Genomic DNA, 22,130 nt, shown 5'->3' with positions numbered 1-22,130 from the left:
GAATTGTGTATAGTTACTTACCATTTTAGATCCTTTAGTTGTTGGGGTTTGTTTAAAGGAGTGTGAACAGTGTTCTTTTCCAAACATTTCTAAAGAATTAAAAAGGTGCATGTTACATTAATCAGTTAGATACATTAGAGCCACTGACAGGTGAAGTGAATAACACTGATTGTCTTGTTATTATGACATTTTTCAAGTGTTTGGATATATTAGGTAGCAAGTGAACAGTCAGTTCTTGAAGGTGATGTGTTAAAGATAGGAAAAAATGGAGAAGCATGAGGAATGGACTGCACTTCAGAATCAATTGTCTTCATAGTCTGTTAGAAATCAGCATCGTAATTAAAGAAACTTATCCTCTCCAAAAACGCACAACAAATTAGTAATCAGGCAGGAAAAAAATTGTTCATTGTATCTTTTAATTACTCCTTGGCAAAATACCTTAGAAGGGAGCATTCTTCAAAAGCAGTCTGTTACAGAATGGTCAGAGAAACAAAGAATAGAGATTCATTTTATAAACTATTGCATTTCCATACAGTCTTAATATATACATTTTACTCTGGATGGTTAACTGGTTTACACCCAAATGACTTAGATAAAATAAAAGTCTTCTATATTCAGATTCTTTTTACACCCTTTGAGTTGAGCCACCACCCTTGACATTTCTGTGCATATAACAACTATCCATTCTGGTTGTTTTACAGGGCATCTGCTATTTCTTAGTCATTTCTTCAGTACATTTTGTTGTTCACTTGACCTTTATCTGGTTTCCTGATATGCCTGCATAGGTTTTTGACATTTATTAACTCTTTATGCTATTTGTTTAAGATGAATGCTATGCTACCTGAAAAAATATTCTTCTACATTACCCTCTTTGGGACTTCTTAAGATCCCACTAAAACTGTAAGGATCAGTTTGCTACTGTAACTCTATTCCCAATCTGTATAAAACGTGTTTGCTAAATATATCCCCCACTTTGGGGCTAAAAAGAAGTAAACTATTCCTGCCTAGCTGAATTTGGGGAATAACAGAAATCAGTAGAAATCATTAATACCCAAGATAAATCACATCAGTCAATAATAGCTAATAAAATCAGTAACAGTGAACATAGAAAATCAAGTCAAACAGTAACATGTATCAAAGTTCTTTATCTTCAGAGTATACTGGCATTACATGCTTTCCCCTGTAAATCTCAGATTTGTGTCCCATAACCACATAACTTTAAGAACAATAATACAACATTGTCAACAACTATTTGATTTCCTTGTTATCCAATAAACATTAGCTGTCTTAGTTCATAGTAGTGTACCTAGTCCTATATTTTTCATCATTGGTCAGATCATTTAATATTATTGTTGGTGGCAACACAAGATAGCACAAGTAACTACCTGAAAACCTCAAAACGTGTCTTTTATCTGGTAATGCTGCAAGAGCTAATAATCATGTTTTAAATTTTGATTAACAGTCCAAATTACATACAAACATTAATCCTTAAAACTTTTCTTTTCCCCACGAAGTATCAGTAGACTCAGATGTACAAGAAACCTCTATCTAAAAATATTTATTCTTTACTCTAAATGCAGATCATGTTATGCTAATCAGTTTCTAAACTTCAATTATACTACCCCAATTGCTATACAGGATAAACTCCAAAACAATTTAAATAATAATTGTGCAGTATTTCCATTAATTAAATAGTTACAAAATATTCAATAAATATTTATTGCTTATGCAAAGGAGTTCATTTACCTTGCAGTGCTTGCAGATAATTAGCCTTTCCTGTACCATCCATAACTCCATGGTTCAAATCTTTCTTGATAGATAATTGGTCAATGGCCTCGTCCACGGCTTGATCCCCTCTCTAGTATGGCTTGTTTCTCCTTGGGAGTCGGATGATTAGTTTGTCTGCAGACCTTTAGCACAGCTCAGTCTCCAGGTTGAAAGTCAAGTGCTGTCATAAACAACGTGCTAGGAAAAACATCTTTAACCTGCATTTACTTATGGATCCCAAAAATAGTGTCTCATGAGGTGTTAGGCTAATTTCGATGGATGGATGGATAGATAGATAGATACTTTATTAATCCCAAGGGGAAATTCACATACTCCAGAAGCAGCATACTGATAAAAAAGCAATATTAACTTAGAGTGATGAGGTGTACCCCTTATCAAAAATATTGCTAGTGGTGAAACAGTTGTCTCTTAGCCAGTTTGTTTTTAATGGTCAAAAATGAATTCTGCAGCTGGTAAGCACAATGCAGAAGTTTCCACACATTGTAGCCATTATGTTAAAAAAAATAGATCCCTCAATAAAAGAAAAAAATCTTCTCTTGTTGTATCTAGTTTGGCTATTGTTGTGGACTCCACTCAATTAAAAGTATATCCATCATAACAAGTAAATCATCACAATATAAAATAGTTAGTATTATCCTCCAGAGAACATCTCTCAGTCAGCATAGCAAGCAGATTCAAACATTCGGGACTGGTTAATTCCTTATCGTTAGAATTGAAATCAATATATGCTTAATAATATTGATTTCTTTTACCCATAACCTCCTTTTAAGGCTAGTTGTTCATGCATGCTTTTTTTTTGTTGTTATCCCCCTGAAGTTTTTCTTGCAGCTTTTTCCAGAGTGTTGATTCTGTAGAAAAAGTACAGTCTTCCCTTTTATACAGCATAACTTAATACTACATCTGGAAATGTTTCATTGGACCTAATCATATTCATCACCTTTATCAATTGCATCATCATTTCAAACAACACCTTATATCGTTACACATTGTCTTTAACCAAACATATTTCTAAACACATTCCCAAACTCACTTAAATTCCTTCAAATGCACTTCAGTCACAGAAATCTCTTTTGCATACTGTAAAACATTTTCAGAAGTCACTTAAATTGCCTTTAACACATTTAAACTTGCTCAAGTCTTATTAATATTTTTAGCATCTGCTATTTAAAGCATTTTCCTCTCAGTGCTTACATTTACTCCACACAGAGAATATGAACCCTACCAGTTACAGTACATCTTGTGCATTTCTTTAAGGTTGTCATTAAAACCGGACAGTCCCAGGAGCTGCAGGCTTGCACACAGCTGGTTCAATAGAGATAAAAAAAAACAAAAAAAAACCTGAGAAAATTTTTTTTTTTCCTTCCTTGAAACTTTTACAAAAGCTGCATTGACAGAAGCTTTTTACCCTGCTTGCAATGAGCTGTGTATTATGCAGCACCCTCTGCTCAGATGATCCTGGTAGAATTTACCTCCCTAACCACAACTTATTAGAGTAACGCAAATTATTTATTTTATTATGTTTTCAGAGACTTCTATGCCTATTGTCAATTAAACCTCTGCTTAGTGTATATTTATTCTTCAAAACTCTTCTTGAGCTTTTACATTGTTTTGTAGAAGACCTAAAGGAACGTTTTTTTTTTTTTTAATAAGAAAAATGCCTTTTTAGGTTGATTTGCTACACTAAGAAGTTATATTAATTTTAGACAGTCATTTTATTCTATGTTAGTAATTATTTATTAATCATAAATTTACAAGGCACTAAGGTCTCTTTTTTTTAAAACAAAAAAAAAAATCTTTTTCTTTCAGTAACATTTTCCCACCTCTGAAGTGTTACTAACTGAATTACCCAACGTTGTTTGGGTGACACAGGTGGAAGGTAATATGTAATTATGAATTATATATTACCAAACCTTTACTCTGTTTATCATTTAATACTTATTTAATGTTAGTTTTTGAAAATCTCTTTGTATACATGGTTCTTGGTTCTTCCTTTGGTTGACTACTAATGACAATATGGCCTGGGGAAGTTTGTGGCCATGATAAAAAACAGTAATACACGATTAAAGAAAAAGAGAAATAAAATAGTAAGAAATGGAACCAAACTTAATGCCTGAAAGATGTGCATTAACCATCGTACCACCATTACAACCTCCATGGCCTTGTTTCTTAGTCAATAGATCACAGTTTAGTATTTCACAGTACTCACTCTGACCCAGCGTTGCCCCTGCCATACCACGGTTGGGGCAAGGCTGACATTTATATAACTTCCTGGATTTATGCTGAGAAGTACCTGTGTACCAGATTTCAAAAGTATGACTCGAAAAGCAAAGCTGGCCATTAAGAATGAATAACCAGAGTTTGTGTTTAACAAATATATAGCTTGTTTTGTACAGGATTTAGTCTTTTTATAAGTTAAGGTGAGCAATATTGTCATGTGTTTAGTGGTAATAATGCAAGTTAATTTCCTGTGCCTTCATTGTACATGTTACCCCCCATTTTCGGATATATTAAATTCTTAATTTTCTTGATTGTGCTACAGGATAACTAAGTGATGCCTTACATTTGTCAATTTAACTACTTAGATTTACTTCCCAGTGTAGACTTATACTGAGCCTTAGCATATCCAGCAGGAACATAACCAACACAGCCTGGCACAGACACACTACAAATAAAGCATTTGTTCAAAGGCTTATTTATCATACCAAAAGGTGACATCCAGCAACATATGAATAAATGTTTGCCCGAGTGAGTGCTTGGTAGTCATATATAATATTAAAAAAAAAAAAGTAGCAATTTACATGCAGTATGTCTTTTAAGTAAACATATTAACCAAAAATGTAAACATTCCTCTAAGCATCTTATTACCCACTTTCACCATTATTTTTTGTCTTACACTGATGTTTTGTCTTTACATTGCTTTATTTAATACAGGTACATTTTAAATTTTTTCTGATCTCCAACTGAAGTTTTTTTGATCATGGGTTGCGGCAATTTCCAAAGAGTTCAAGATTTCTGTAGTATGATAATGTTGCTTTATAATGTATTACAGTATCAGTGAAATTATATTTTTTGGAAAACCTTTTTTTCCTGACTGATTTAGACTTTATTGTTTATGTATGAAGTTGAGAGCATAATATATTTAAGAGAATTTTATAAAATGAGGCAAAAATGTTAAAATCATTAGGTTGAGTTGAAAATATATTATTTGACTTTTTTTTCTTATGATAATGAAGATTGTTTCTGTTTTAAAATTGAAAAGTAATTCTTCATAAATATTTCAAGCAATGTGTAAACCAAATCAATAAGGATTTGTCCTCCCATTCTTTGAGGTTTCTTAATCCAGTCAACCAATTCCTTGGGATTAGACACAAAGAAGGAGCCAACTCTGGACAAGACCTCCAATCTGTGACACCCTGCTCTCATCCATGCACCCATTTTAACTCGGAACAGTCCAATTTACAAATGCCTAATTTAGCCTGAATAGTTTTGGTATGTGTAAGGAAATTCCTCAGGAACACAGGAAGAATATTGAGACTGTACATACATTGACTGAGAAAATAATCAAGCCCATCCTCTTATAGCTAGACCTCATCATGGCAATACAGTCATTACATAATTACATGAAAAATGTCTGTGCATTTCACAAATTCATTTAAAAATATAATATTTATTTTAGTTGTATGAACATACGTTTAAATATACCCATCTGACCTTTTATCCAAAAAAGTATATTTACAGTATATTTCAATGTTAATGTAATTTTGGCAAATTTTAGCTGTGCACATTTTGCTCAGTTGAGCACCGCATTTCCCAAACTCTTTTTTGTGTTGGTATTTTTTTTAGTTTTAGAATTGTCACTGCCACAGACACACACAGTCTCTTCTAATTAAACAATATTCTTTTAGCCTAAAACCTGGGAGCTCCGTTGGAAAGCATTGTTGCTTTATTTGTTATTGTTTTATACCTTTATAGGTGTTTTTGCATTTAATTCAAAAAGCTCCTACTGTAAGCACTGTCTCTGTCTGTCTGCTCGCTTGAAAACACCTTGGCTCCCAGTATTGTTGGAGCGGTACTAAAATTTTGACTCATCAATACCAGCTTTCAGACCTCAGTTTAATACCAAAGCAAATAATGGAAACTCCCTGATTGTGCTAATAAATGACTGAGCACAATATGCTTGAAAACTACCATTTACATCCGGTAGTGAAATTAAAGAAATTCTGTGATGTACCATTTTAAAATTTGGATTTTTATTATCTGTTTACTGCACAGCCCTAGCTTCAAGTGGACTAATTTTGTTTAAATTTGGACAGTTATTTTTTTTTTTTTTTTTTTAAAAATTGTCAGGAATGTTCTGTTTTTGTTGTCATTTTTCATATACAGTGCACTGTACAAATTTTTGAAATTTCAAAATCTCCCATTGTAAAGCATTGACAAATTTGCAGTCTTCTCTGTCTTAAAGTATTCTATGTAGCTTCATTTACAGATTAATTTGTTTACTTTTTCAGATTGACCTTGAGAGTGGTCATTTTAACTTTTTGTTTTGTGTATACATATACAGTAAAATGCCAAAGGAGGCACATACTCCAGATCACATCTCCTGTTGCGTGTGGTAAACGAACTGTAAAAGTAAAAAAAATTAATAAAAATAAAAAAACTTGTAACTTGCCTAGACATGAATGCACTCTAAGATTAGGGCTGCATTATTTGTACAATATAATGATTGAGTATTTCATTCACATTATAATACTTTGACAAATATCCAGACCTGCTCTCCATCATGGACCAAAGCAGCTAACAGTTTTACCTAGTTGTTTTACCAACAGCTAAAAATAGTACATCAGTCATTGCCATTATTACATCACCTTGAATTGGATTTTGCACTCTGAAGGCTACTGAGAATTGAGAAATCTGGTTTGAGTATATTTTTAAATACATTATTTTGTAAAGAGCTGTTAAAATTATGTATTCAATATAATCTTACACATGTAATTTAATTCTAAGTTTTATTTTTGAATGTGATTGACTGTTACAAAAATATTTACTAAATAAAAATGTGAAATAAATAAAGCCGATGCTATGAAGTAACTAAAAAAATCTAAAAGGCTTCAACTTTCATATCAGTTAACCAAGTCCCTGCATGCATCTGAATGTTAACCATGTGTTCATTTCCTACCTTGTTTAAAGTTTTGTGTTGTCAGTAATGAGAGTAGTCAAAAGTTAAAAGTTTGCTTATCCAAAGCATCACTTGAATGTAATATTTGTTTGTATTTCAGTAATCTGGAAAAAGAATTTTTATAATTCCATGTGTTTTTTTTTTTTGTCATTGATAATTGCTGCAGTTCATAAACATTAAAAACAGTCAAACAGTAACTTGTCTTCTGCAGCATATATTTGATTGATAAATAACAACAGTGTTGCTGTAGAGTAATATTAAGAGATGTACCCTGGGGGTGACAGTTTTATCTGCTTTTACAAACAAAGATGGATGCCTTAACAACCCCTCTGCTAAAGCTGCAGGCACATATTTTTTCCACCAAGGCCAAAGCAATAGAAAAGAAGTCACTCATTATGATCGTCTATTGATCTCCTATTCTTCACAGTTTTATATTTTGGTTTTAATCTTAGTCATGCAAACCTTTGTTGTACAACTGTAAAAATAATTCCTACATATCTTACTTTGTATCACACTGAATTACTCAGTGTACTCTTTCAGGGTCTTGTTTGAATTGCATTTTTTCCATTTCTTGTAATACATTATTCTTACTTGTTTCGCTTAGTTTCCATTAGCACTAGTCCAGTCTCCTATTGTAAAATTTTTTCATTATCACTCCGTTTATTAATGTGCTTATTTACAGGTTGCTAATACTTCCAGCAGCTAATATCTCTTCAGTTAAGGAGAAAAAAAGCAATTTGCTGTAGAGTTAAATTTGTTTCTATGTTGAAGCAGGAGTTATAAATCCTCATTTATAATGTTTTCTGCCTTTTAATTATTTCCCTGATTCATTTTACTTGTTTGTTGTCAAGTTCAGTTTCTCTCCCATGAATTTTTTTTTTCCCAAGTGACTACATAAATATAATGTGAAGATGATTGTAAAGTGAAATCACACATCAATAAACATTTTGTCCATTTTAGTATTTAAGTATCTGGGTACCTGTGGTAATAGATTAAATTTAATCCTATCCTCTCTCACACCGTAAAGGAATAGTACCTTTTTCTGTTCATTCCTCTTGTGGTTTACTTAAGCCTCAGTTTGAAATCCTATAACACAGCATGTTTTGAATACTACACATAATGCCACTTGAGTGCATCAGAAGTAATTTGTCCTTTACTTAACATTGTATCCTTAATATTTTTGGGAAGTAGTACAATATTTGTTAGTACCGTATTGATTTTGCAATTTTATAATACGGTTCCACCTTACATGCTATATAATAATCTCCAAAGTACTTTTCACGTACACTAGTACAGGGGTAGGCAACGTCGGTCCTGGAGTGCCACAGTATGTGCAGGTTTTTGTTCCAACCCAGTTCCTTAACGAGAACTCAATTATTGCTGATGAAGCACATATTGCTTAAGTGACATTTTAATGCTTCATTTTAGTGGTCTCGCTTGTTAAGGTTCTCCAACCTTAATTGCTTATTTCAATCTTAAACTGCTGCATTCAGTGTTTTAATTGCTCCTTATTAGCAATAAGATGTAAAAGACAAAGCAGCCAGCAGTTCTCCAGCTAGCTTTTTTCCAATTACATCTGTGTGTGTTCATCATGCACTGTTTGATTTAATAAAACACTTAATAGAAAAATGTGACAGACTGAAAATGATCTGTTTTAGGCTTCAAATCATTTGGATGATATCCTTGGAAAGGAAAAAAATCTACGATATAAAAGCCTTACATTGCACAGACTAACAAGCCATAAAATTAAATAAGGTCTGAGATTGGCAATGATTGGTTTCTAATTAAGCAATTGGGTTGAATGAAAACCTGTAGCCACTGCGGCTCACCAGGACCGACATTGCCTACCCCTGTTTTACATCTTATTGCTAATAAGGAGCAATTAAAACACTGAATGCAGCAGTTTAAGATTGAAATAAGCAATTAAGGTTGGAGAACCTTAACAAGCGAGACCACTAAAATGAAGCATTAAAATGTCACTTAAGCAATATGTGCTTCATCAGCAATAATTGAGTTCTCGTTAACGAACTGGGTTGGAACAAAAACCTGCACATACTGTGGCACTCCAGGACCGACGTTGCCTACCCCTGCACTAGTAGGTGTGTTTATTCTGGGAACTGTTCCAAAGAAAAATTAATTTTCTATAGCAATGTGTCACTGACTGGTATAATTAGATATCCAGAAAATGTTCTAAATGCAGGGGCAGGTGTTAGGTGCTAATTAGGTTAATGGTATTACTCAAGCACTGGTAGAACTATATATTATTCTAGCAATATTAAAAATATTTTGGAACAACTACTGTATTTTTGATTGTGGCATATGCCAGTTACATTTAATGTGCAACATACTGGTTTTGTACTACGTAAAGTCTGTTATTGCAGTACTGTGCAAAAGCCTTAGACTATTCAAGAAAATGATTTGTAGATATGGTTATCTGGAAGCACATTTTTATTTGCTTGTGAAAACACTATAGTGTCTATTGTCGCCGGAGGCCCGGGGACAGACCCAGCCAGGACGACTGGATGGACCGGGAGGTGGCGTGTTCGTCCTCCGGGCCACGAGTGGCAAACCGCCCTGGATCAGGAGAGGGCCACGGAAGGGGAGTAGGGAGGCTCAAGCCCCTTGGGCCCCAAGCCTCATTGAGCCCGGGACACATTTACTTCCACCACATCCTTCCAGGAGCACCTGGAGTGCTTCCAGGTGTTCTCCTGACACTTCCCCCACACCAGGAAGTGTCGTCAGGCAGAGCACCTGGAGCTCATCCGGGTGAGAATAAAAGGGGCCGCCTCCCTCCAATCAGTGAGCTGGAGTCGGGAGTGGGAGCAGGACGAAGCTCCCGTGGAGAGAGGAAAGGCGGCCCAGGGACAGTGAGAGAAAGGCCCGGAATAAAGGTGATTGGTGCTGGGAAGCACAGTGTATTGTGCGGGACTGTGAAAAGAATGTTTAATAAACGTGTGTTTTGGATAAAGATGCGGTGTCTGTCTGATGGTGTCTGGGCAAGTCTCACACTATTTATAAGGTAAAATTAATTTAACATCAATACAATAAAGCATACCATCCTGTTTTTTGTTGTTTTTTTTTGTTATTTTAATATTATCTTGCAATGTAGCTGATTACAGTACACATTTGGTTTAAAAGTCAGGTTATGATAAGCAATTTGCAGTTCATTGCCACATACACTTATTGTCTATACTTGAGCAACACTTATTGTCTATACTTGAGCACAGTACATATACTGAAAATGCAGTGGCATATTTGTTAGCTTCTATTTCGTCATTGTTTTGTTTTGATGGATTCAGCTCTAGAGAGTTGTTTCAAAAAGACATCTGAAAAAGGGAAGACAATTAGCCCCCAATTATTTTATAAAAGCATATATGAATCAATTAATAGACAAATGCTTTGAAAAAAGTATATGCAAATGTATATATTTGTGCTTTCTACTGTTAGTAGCAATAATCACATTTGTAACCATCAAATCTGCACTAAGGTCTGGCCATCAGCTTGAAAAATCTTACAAAGAAAAGATGGCAAGTCTAGTAAGTAAGCTATTGCTGACAGTGCATCCAGTGAAAAGCCAGAGATGCACTAGGTGTGTGTTGTGCATTTTTCATAAATTATTAATAAAACATGACCAGACATTCTCCTTTCCAAAACCTCTTCATTCTTCAAGGTAGGCATGATTCCTATACCATCTTCCAACCCATTTTAGTGTGCCCACATGGCAATCCTTATACTTGATCAGGTTTGAGTTACCACTCAGTGTGACCTGCATGTCATTTCCTCCTTAGATTTAGGAGGAAACCAAAAGTGTCTGAAGAAGGTCCATACAGCTTAGCCAGGTATCTTGCTGCACATAGGTGCAGCTTTGTGAAGTGCAATCAAACAGAAAATACATGCCAGATTATTTAATTTCTGTTAGAGATCTGAGAAGGTCGGGTCAAAAAATACCTGATTTATAATGTACTCCCCAAGCAGCAGAATGAAGATGTGTTTCTAAGATATCTATCCTCAGTTTATACTGAACTTGTCACTTACAGTATGCACTTAGTAATTTGAGGTCAGCTATGTTATTTATTACTATATCAATAACCCTTAATCCATTAGCATAGTTCTGCATTAGTCATGCCCTGAAGCTCTGTAAACTAGAAACTCAACTTGTGAAACACTGAATTCTTCATCATTATATACTATTCTAAATTTCTTCTTCAACCTTAAGAGCAGAGTGTCCTGGCAAGTAAGCTTCAAGCTGATAGCTATAAAGTTAGCCTTATAATTAATTTAATATAAACAAATAATTTTACAGTACATAGCATCAGACCTAATAAAGTTAAAAGATACCAGCACATCCTATGTGTAATATAAAATGATAGTAATTTAAAATATATTCAGTTGTTGCAAGTCAATACATATTAACATTTGTTGCAAGTCAATACATATTAACATTTGAAGGTTTGTCTGTAAGGGCTCATTTATACTTCACGCTCAGAACGAGTACGCGCCCGCATCATGGCCGCTGAGCGTTCATTTGATGCGTCCTCTGAGCAGATCCTCAGAAATTAACGTGACACGTGCGCAAGTTGCAGTACCAGCAAAAAGTCGGGGGGCGCAGTGTGCTAAAAGTTGGAATGTCACGTTAGAGTCTCGGTTTACTATCTACATGTGACAGAAAGCCGCTTTGCGGATCCTACGAGATCGGTGTGCGTGCTTCGATATCTGATAAATGGATCGATGTGGTGAAGCAAAATGCCGACATACAGATGTATTCATGGTGCTTTTATATTCAAGCGTCGCATATTCCCGATCGTAATGACACGATACGTTTTAAAATTCTCACGTACCGTCTTCTGTGCAATCTTTTTTTCTAGGGCTTCCTCTGCTCCTGACAGCAGCGAATCGCCAGCAATAGATTGCCACACTGAGCACATTAAATGTGTGATATTCCAACTCTCTGCACATTTAGAATCCTTAGATTTATACTTGATATCACTTTCATGATGGAAAGCATTAAAGTATGTATATTACATTTTACAGATAAATCGGTAGTTTTGTTTAAATAATGAATACTGTTAATAATTACACACATGGGGTGACACAGTGGCGGAGCGTTAGCGCTGCTGTCTTGCAGGGAGTCATGTCGCTGATATTCCCTGCCTGAGTTTACACATTTTCCTGCTGGGTTTCCTCGTTGTGCTCCAGTTTCCTTCCAAAGATATGCATATTTGGGGATTTGGTGCCGCTAAAATGACGCTAGTGTATGTGTGTGCATGTATTCACCTTGCGATGAGCTGAGGCATCGTCCAGGGATTGTTTCTCACTCGTGCCCAATGCTTGCTGGAATGGACACATCCCTGGATTTAATCAATAAACATCCTTTTCAGAGATATTGCGGTAGGGTGTCATCGGAATTTAATGGGTGTTCTAGGCAATTCACAACACAGAGAAGCCAAACATGTTCTCACTGTGATAATATCTCGCACTGCCTCCTTTCAGATTCCTCCAGATTTACGTAAAGTACGCACGCAAGTTTAAACACTTCAACGCTTGCGTAGCAGGAGTGTCCGCTGCAGCATGCGTCGCGTGAAGTATAACTCTGGCCTTATGAACATGTTTATTTACAATAGTGTGTAAAATTTATAAATGCTTCTAAAAAAAAAAAAAGTCTACACGGTAGACAGTGTTTTGTCATACTCTTTCATTTTAGTATATAAAGGGTTTTTATTTTCTTTCTTTTTTCTTGCATCTTAACATAAAATATTTTTCTTTAGATTTTGTGGTAAAATTAGACTTGTAAAGTTAATTATTCAACACACAAAAAATTATGAGTGTAAACTAATGCAGCTTAATTTCCTTAAAAATCAAATTGGTGGTGTGTTTGAGAAAAACAGAACTCACTGTCTGTAAAATAAAGTTTTCATCTTGAAAACTTGAATCAAAGGCTTGAATAATGTCTTGTTGTTGATGCAGCAGTCAAGACATGCATCATTAAAGTATTTTTCTTGGAAGCAAGGCTGTTACATTGTATTCTGTTTCAATTCAGAATTGTATTGCCTCTATAACAAAAACAGCCTAATTTGAATTTCTGAAATCTCCTTCTTTTCTCTCATGAGTAAATTAGCTGGAGTAATATTTTACTTTAAAATGTAAGATTTTGAATACAGCAGATGTATCTTCTGATATCTGTGTTTGTTTAAAAAATGGAGAAAAAGGCAGCAACAGTGTATGTACAGTTATCTTATTGTGAATGATGAAGTATGCCATAATTAGATTCCAATAATGTGAAGATCTGTGTTTTTTTTAATGATTCAAGCTATATACAGTGGGGCAAAAAGTATTTAGTCAGCCACCAATTGTGCAAGTTCTCCCACTTAAAAAGATGAGAGAGGCCTGTAATTTTCATCATAGGTATACCTCAACTATGAGAGACAAAATGAGAAAAAAAAATCCAGAAAATCACATTGTCTGATTTTTGAAGAATTTATTTGCAAATTATGGTGGAAAAAAAGTATTTGGTCAATAACAAAAGTTCATCTCAATACTTTGTTATATACCCTTTGTTGGCAATGACAGAAGTCAAACGTTTTCTGTAAGTCTTCACAAGGTTTTCACACACTGTTGCTGGTATTTTGGCCCATTCCTCCATGCAGATCCCCTGTAGAGCAGTGATGTTTTGGGGCTGTCGCTGGGCAACACGGACTTTCAACTCCCTCCAAAGATTTTCTATGGGGTTGAGATCTGGAGACTGGCTAGGCCACTCCAGGATCTTGAAATGCTTCTTACGAAGCTACTCCTTCGTTACCCGGGCAGTGTGTTTGGGATCATTGTCATGCTGAAAGACCCAGGCAGGTTTCATCTTCAATGCCCTTGCTGATGGAAGGAGGTTTTCACTCAAAATCTGACGATACATGGCCCCATTCATTCTTTCCTTTACATGGATCAGTCATTCTGGCCCCTTTGCAGAAAAACAGCCCCAAAGCATGATGTTTCCACCCCCATGCTTTACAGTAGGTATGGTGTTCTTTGGATGCAACTCAGCATTCTTTCTCCTCCAAACACGACAAGTAGAGTTTTTTCATCTGATCATATGACATTCTCCCAATCCTCTTCTGGATCATCCAAATGCTCTCTAGCAAACTTAAGACGGGCCTGCACAAGTACTGGCTTAAGCAGGGGGACACGTCTGGCACTGCAGGATTTGAGTCCCTGGCAGCGTAGTGTGTTACTGACGTAGCCTTTGTTACTTTGGTCCCAGCTCTTTGCAGGTCATTCACTAGGTCCCCCCCGTGTGGTTCTGGAATTTTTGCTCACCGTTCTTGTGATCATTTTGACCCCACGGGGTGAGATCTTGCGTGGAGCCCCAGATCGAGGGAGATTATCAGTGGTCTTGTATGTCTTCCATTTTCTAGTAATTGCTCCCACAGTTGATTTCTTCACACCAAGCTGCTTACCTATTGCAGATTCAGTCTTCCCAGCCTGGTGCAGCTCTACAATTTTGTTTCTGGTGTCCTCTGACAGCTCTTTGGTCTTGGCCATAGTGGAGTTTGGAGTGTGACTGTTTGAGGTTGTGGACAAGTGTCTTTTATATTGATAATGAGTTCAAACAGGTGCCATTAATACAGGTAACGAGTGGAGGACAGAGGAGCCTCTTACAGAAGACGTTACAGGTCTGTGAGAGCCAGAAATCTTGCTTGTTTGTAGGTGACCAAATACTTATTTTCCACCATAATTTGCAAATAAATTCTTTAAAAATCAGACAATGTGATTTTCTGGATTTTTTTTTTCTCATTTTGTGTCTCATAGTTGAGGTATACCTATAATGAAAATTACAGGCCTCTCTCATCTTTTTAAGTGGGAGAACTTGCACAATTGGTGGCTGACTAAATACTTTTTTGCCCCAGTGTATATATGGATATAAGCACAAAGGTGGAAAGACATTTGTAGTTTTTTTATACCTGAAAGGTTTTGTGTTGTTTTTGTTAGAAAAACTGTTGATTTAAAGGTGCTACTAAAAATTGCCTTTTTTGTCATACATATTTTATTTCTTCATGTTTATACTTCTACCAAATGTCATGTGAGTCATTCAAATTTTTTAATTATTGAATAAACTAGCAAAATACCCGCGCTTCGCAGCGGAGAAGTAGTGTGTTAAAGAGGTTATGAAAAAAAAAGGAAACATTTTAAAAATAACGTAACATGATTGTCAGTGTAATTGTGTTTTGATTGTTATAACTGCTGCTGTCTTTTTTATATATATATATATATATATATATATATATATATATATATATATAATATACACACACACATAAACATTTATATACATATACATATATATACATATCTACATATACACATCTACATATATATACACACATACATAAACACACACATAAGACTTACTGAGTGAAACGGGCTTTCATTGACAATCATGTTACGTTATTTTTAAAATGTTTCCTTTTTTTTCATAACCTCTTTAACACACTACTTCTCCGCTGCGAAGCGCGGGTATTTTGCTAGTATATATATATATATATATATATATATATATATATATATATATACATATACACACATACATGCAGTTTTAATAACACAGAAATCAATATAAACATTAACATCATTATCATATGAGAATATGAAGTAATATATAAGAAGCACATTTCATATAAATATAAATTATTAAACAGTAAAATCTTCTTCTGTAATTTGCTACCGTGGCAATTTGTGTGTCTGTCCAGGATTTTAAATGACCTGTAGCTCGCAAACCGTTTCACCTATACACTTGAAATGTGGTACACATATAGTACGTCACGTCTGCTATCCGCTTTATGGGTGATGATTGTTTTACTCTTTTTATGTTTATTTTATTTTATTGTAGAATCAACTCCTATCTGCGCACAGCAGGGCAGCCGTGGGCGGATGCGTATGGTGTATTCACTCCATGTTATCGTGCATTGCGCTGTCAGTGGTATTTTGATAAAAGAATTTGAACAACATATAAGAAGCGTATAAATTATTAAACAGTAAAACATTAACATTTAAGAAGTAAAGTTACATTAAGTACTACTGCAGTGCCTTCGGGTATACCTCATTTTTTGTTTGCCCATTACATGCTTAAATGTATACATTTTTTGGTGCACCTACCCGAGAACACGCGACATATAACCGAGCGTGGGAGAAGCATGGATTTTAAACACGCGTTGAGTTGATCTGCTGGTCTTCCTCGTGGAATAACTGGTAATGTTTGACTAAAATGTACAGCGAGTAAAACGACATTACCTCCTATTTTTTTTTTTACGATCTCTGAGATCTTGCTTTTTTCGGTTCAAGGCTTCATAAGCTCTTTTATGTTGTATGGTGTACCTTTGAATGTTGCAAGACTTTCGCCTTGTATGTAGATCGGGGTAATTACATTCATTGCATTCCTAGTCTGAATCACAATGTGATTGTATGGGTGGTTACCTGGCACTGTAGGGTTGCCACCCGTCCTTTAAAATACGGAATCGTGCCGCATTTGAGAATGAAATTGCGCGTCCCGTTTTGAATACTGGACGGGATTTATCCCGTATTTTTTTTATCATTTTTTTTTTTAAAGCAGCGTCTCATGCAAATCATCCCACACGCATTTTATGAAGATGCCTCCTTTCCTACTTTTGATTGGGTAATACTTGATGTCATCATTAGTCTGATTGGTGTTTTTAACTGTCCAGTGAGGAGGGCGTGTCTTTTAAGTACAGTCTGCAAAGTGTTGGCACTGAGATATGGCGTCAGCGCCATAGTTGAAGCCCCTAACGTTGCGGTCAGCAAGTCGGCTAACATCCGCCATGTGCCGTCTTTCAGTTGCGAGAAGCAGATCATAGAATGGTTGAAACTGTTGCCCCTAACGTTGCGCCACGGCGTGTGGTTCGTTTATACCTCGTGTGTTCTCATTAAACTTTTATCTCGCGAATATGTTATTGCAATCCACAGCGGGAGCGTTTCTATAAACTTAATTTAAACTTACGTTTTACACCGTGCTTTCTTTCCCTTATGAACATGCTTGTATGCTTAACTCGCTCCGTTCTCAATTGTTTAATTAATTTTTTGCTCTTAGCTGTTCGCGGCTCTTCCTCCATTTCCCCCTACTTCGTTCTTTTATCTCGCGAATATGTTATTGCAATCCTTAACGGGAGCGTTTCAATAAACTGATTGAAAATAGTTTTGCATTTACCTTTTTAGTAAAAGGCGAGCTTTTAAGCCTGAGAAATCAGCCCGTAAATGCACACGTTTAATTGCACATGTGTTAATATGTATGGTTACACAGTATTAAAAGACAGTGAACAACGTCAGTTACCTTTGTTCCCGCGTTTGATAAAAGGTGAGCTTTTAAGCCTGAGAAATCACCCCGTAAATGCACACGTTTAATTGCACATGTGTTAATATGTATGCTTACACAGTATTAAAAGACAGTCAAAAATTAACGTCATTTACCTTCGTTCCCGCGTGTGACTCGTGCTGTAAATCTCTTCCTTGTTTTTAGTTCACGTGATTACGTAGGAGGCGTGATGACGCGATACGTGACTCCGCCTCCTCCATTACAGTGTATGGACAAAAAATATGTTCCAGTTATGACCATTATGCTTTGAATTTCGAAATGAAACCTGCCTAACTTTTGTAAGTAAGCTGTAAGGAATGAGCCTGCCAAATTTCAGCCTTCCACCTACACGGGAAGTTGGAGAATTAGTGATGAGTGAGTCAGTCAGTCAGTGAGGGCTTTGCCTTTTATTATTATAGATTATTCTTGTTTGTTCAAATGTACGGTTGTTTGGTTGGATTGCAAATCACTTTATATATTGTGCCCGAGGATCATTTGTTCAATGGAATAATTTCTTGCTTCTTTCAAGTATACATAGAGTAATCTAGAAAATCAGTGATTAAATTATTGGAGATGTATTAGTTGAATCAACTTTTTAATTATTATAATGAAATGAATATATTTATATAACTTATTTAAATAAAATAAATGATCTTTATTGCACTAATTTGAATGCTGCACTAAAAAGTACTATTAAATTATTAATTTTTAAGAAGGAGTTAGTGCAAGCTTACTCTCTTCTATGCCGCTGTTCCATACTCCTCATGTCTCATTCTCCAGTGACGTGACTAATAGAATTTTGTACCAGTTAACTGCTCTCGAGCTGAGCTTTTTAGAGTGATTTATTTTAAATAGGTGCTTATTGATTTGAGAGTGCTCTGAGAGCAACACAGGGTCTGGCACATGTCACTAACACAGTGTAGGAAACTCCCCTGATGGTTAACAGATAAATTAGAGTGCCTCCATTATGAGGGCCCAGGGAAGAAGATTACTTTTTTTTTTTTTTTTTTTTTTTGAAAAGCATATAAATGTTTATAACCAAAGCATGTTAAGATAGCTAATTTAAATGTGGTTTGGTCTTTATTGGTTTAAAGAAAATATGCAAAACAGAAATACCCATCATATTTGTGACTTTTGTCTTCATTCTAAGCCAAGTTATTTGTAAAAATCAGAAATTCATATTCACATGGAACTTGGGTATATGGCGTACTGTATGTCAATTTAGATACAGTGCAAATTTTTTTTTTTCTATATTAGTAGTACTACTGTTATCTTTCATACAGTGCTACATCTGTTGACCATATTTAAGTCTGTTAAGTGTGTTTTTGTATTAATGTAATAAAAACATATGTATGGTAATGTGAAATGATATAGAAACATAAGACAAATGATTCCTTCATTGAATTTAAATTTCCCAAACTGTTACAGTAGATTGTGTACAGTTAAGCAAATTTCAATAATAATGTCTAATATTATACCACGTAGGACTTACAGCATTCAGCCAATATTTTATGCCCCCTCCTCTTTAGCATTTTGAATGGTTATTAACATACTCCATTTAATGGAAAATTATAATTTTTTGTATAGAAATATGAATTATAAATTCAGTATGAATTAATACACTAATAAATCCATCCACATGGTTCTGTGCATTAGTCATTATAGCATGATCAGAATTGCTTTCAATTTCTAGGTTTTAATTTTAATTTCCATATATTGTTCAAGCTTCCACCATAGTATAGTTAATGAATATTGTAATATATATCCTTGTGAGTATAATTCAAATACTTTTCATGTTTTGCTGTTAAACTTTTACATAAATAGATTATAAATTAAACAGCAATACTTAATTTCATTATGTTGTATTTTAGGTGGAAGTTGAAGTGGAGAGCATGGATAAAGCTGGTAATTTCATTGGATGGCTTCATATCGATGGTGTTAACCTTTCTGTAGCTCTCGTAGAACATGGTCTTTCTAAAGTTCACTTCACTGCTGAAAGAAGTTCATACTATAAAACCTTGCTGTCTGCTGAGGAATCTGCCCAGCAAAAGAAGGAAAAGGTAAGGACTTCTAATCACTAAGTCTCACTCTTGACAGTGAATTTTTAATTGACTGTAATGACATTGATTTTTCTTTATTAAAAATTGGGAATGGTCTTCCTAGACTTTCTTGTATACTCAGATATGGGGATGGGTATTTAAGGAGTAAACTGCAAGACAATTATTTCATTTTATATTACGTACATGTACAAAGAACCATCAACATCAAATCAAATAAATAATATATTGAACAATTATTATAAAAGTAAAGTTAAATAAATCGGACTCTGCAGCTGCATGAATTAAAGGTAAAGAACTACTTCCGGTTAATGGAAATAGCCCAAAAGTTGATAGAAATCTATGTTTTGTACCTAATACTTGTATGCAAAATTTGGTTGACCAAAGTGAAAGGGTACTCAAGTTATCGTGTTTACATACACACACACACACACACATACATAATTCAAAAAATGGTATTTTCGGACTCAGTAAGCTCTAAAACGTTGAGAGTCATCAAAATCACGAATTGGAATTTTTGGATGATTGCAGTACATTCCCTATACCTAGTACAGTATTCCCTCGCTACTTCGCGGTTCACTTTTCGCGGGTTTTTAAATACAAGTGATTGCCCGCCTATCGCGGAAGTTATGTTCCAGACCCATCAGCAACAGGAGAAAATCCACGATATAGAAAGACCATATAAATAAACATTTTTATAGTTTAAGCCTTAAAATACCCATCCCACATGCTTCAAACACATGTAAACTTATAAAACACACTTTGTTAACACATATGATATGTGGATGTCGGGCGAAGTGGCGGGAGCGTGCGCCTCCGGGGAGGGGGGGGTTTGAGCGAATGTGTGTTCAGCCCTCACACACCCCCATTCCTCCTCCTCCTTCCGAAGGCGCAGAGCGACAAGCAGGCATTTTGGCAGAAGCAGCACAAAGTCCATTTCTGCTCTGCTGAGAGTTCAGCTGCCCCCCTTCACAAAGCGAGTGCAGACACATTGACGTCTGATCGCTGTGTGCAGTGTTGGTCTGCGGTGTTTAAGAGCATAGGAAGTGTTTATAAGAGTGTGGGAAGGGTTTTTAAAGCCTTAAAATATGTATAAATAATAAAATAAATATAGGTCGCTACTTCGCGGATTTTCACCTATCGCGGGGGGCTCTGGAACGTAACCCCTGCGATAGATGAGGGATTACTGTATACAAGAAAGTAAAAAACACTGAAACCTGTGAAAGCAGATACCCCAACCATAATAAAACCCACTCCATTGAATCCTCTTAAGACAAAGCCTTTAAAAAAACAAGCATACTTAAGATGCTTTAAAAGCTTGAGAACATTTATTATTGGGTAGAATGACGAGTGGGAGCTGGGCAGTTTTTTGGCCTTAGAACCACTACAGATTTTGTGTTTTTCTTTTTCTTTCTAAAGCTTATCTGGAGATTATTTTTTCTGTCATCCCCGAACATCTGACCTTATCATTGGGCTCATTTGTAGACTTGCAGACCAATTCTGTTTATAAGGACTTTATTTTTCTTAGTCTATCTTATGTAAGTGTGTATTGTTTGTTTATGTTGTTTATTCATTAATATTTTTTTGTAATTTTAAATTGCTTTTTTTGTTTGTATGTATTTCTTTGACATTTTGTGAAGGACGTTGAGCTATATCTAGAGAACAAACGTGTAATAGAAATAAATGCTGTTAATCTAAACGTTGCTTCAGTTGCTCATATTGCTTTGGTGGCCTGCTGATTGGAAAAAAGATGTAAGATTGTATTATGTAATGTTCTTTGCATGTCCATGTTCACATGTAGGATTGTATTGTTTAACACTAGAATTACCAGAGCCTACGAAAAAACTCGTAGATCCGGCCCACCTTAAATCGCTTCTTAAATCCGTTGACACCTCTCTGCCAGTGTCTTTTGTCCTCAAAATGTGCTGATAAAGACAAGCTGCCAGCAGCCGGCTATTCCATCCCCCCACCGACTTAGAATCTGCACGAACTTCTCCCAGCTCATGCCTTGATTGATTTTCTGGGAGTGAAGTGGAGTTTTAGAGTGGAAATAATAGATCGTTATTTGTAACACACACATTTCATGTGTGTTCCGTTTCTACAGTAATCTGTGTAAACACATTGTTAAAACAGAAACTTTTTCATATTTTAGTAATAAATGTTACAAAATGTAGGCATAAACTATAGAATGTGTAAATGAGTTCCAACGATCAAATAAACACTTTCACAAAAGGTTCAAGAATGATGCAACAGTTTCCGTGGCGTAGCGTGCTGAGATTTGCTTCTCAGAACCCAGCAGCTTTGCTGTGCCTCACAGACCTGAGTTTGATTCCCCGCTGGGGATAAAGTGTTGCTTTTTTTTTTTCTTTTTAACCTCAAGCAGACATAAAATTTAAAAATTGGTATGCACTGTCAGTTAATGAGATCGTGTTATTTTCATGTAGGATGCTCCTTTTAAAATATTTTTTTAACAATTGAAACTGCAATTAACATGAACAACGTCCTTATAACTGTTATTTTTAAGATCCATAACACACAGACAGACAGAGCACTGCATATTAGAGAGACAGACAGGCAGAGAAGTCACTAAATATATAAATAAACAGGGAAGGCACATGTACTGAAAGAAAAAAAGATCAACATGTGCGTTGTTCTTGCTGCACTGAATAAGCTCACGCGCTCTAACATCACCCCTCCCCCCGATCTGACTGTCTAAGTAACAGCGCAAGTACAAACGCAAACCAAGTGTAATCAAGAG

At 35.5% G+C, this 22,130-nt stretch overlaps 1 protein-coding gene across 1 annotated transcript in view; it reads left to right on the top strand.

Annotated features, from left to right (window-relative positions):
* The window catches only part of snd1 (staphylococcal nuclease and tudor domain containing 1), a 535,431-nt gene that overhangs the window by 364,218 nt on the left and 149,083 nt on the right, over positions 1-22,130 (top strand). Inside the window, exon 17 of the mRNA XM_028814871.2 lies at positions 19,187-19,375. Within this exon, the coding sequence (XP_028670704.1) occupies positions 19,187-19,375 (189 nt within the window). The remainder of the gene's footprint in view (positions 1-19,186; positions 19,376-22,130) is intronic.

This window comes from Erpetoichthys calabaricus, chromosome 1 (assembly GCF_900747795.2).
Source record: "Erpetoichthys calabaricus chromosome 1, fErpCal1.3, whole genome shotgun sequence".
Classification (NCBI taxonomy): Eukaryota; Metazoa; Chordata; class Cladistia; order Polypteriformes; family Polypteridae; genus Erpetoichthys; species Erpetoichthys calabaricus.
The sequence above is the reverse complement of the archived record's forward strand: the minus strand, read 5'-3'. Positions and strand labels throughout refer to the sequence as shown.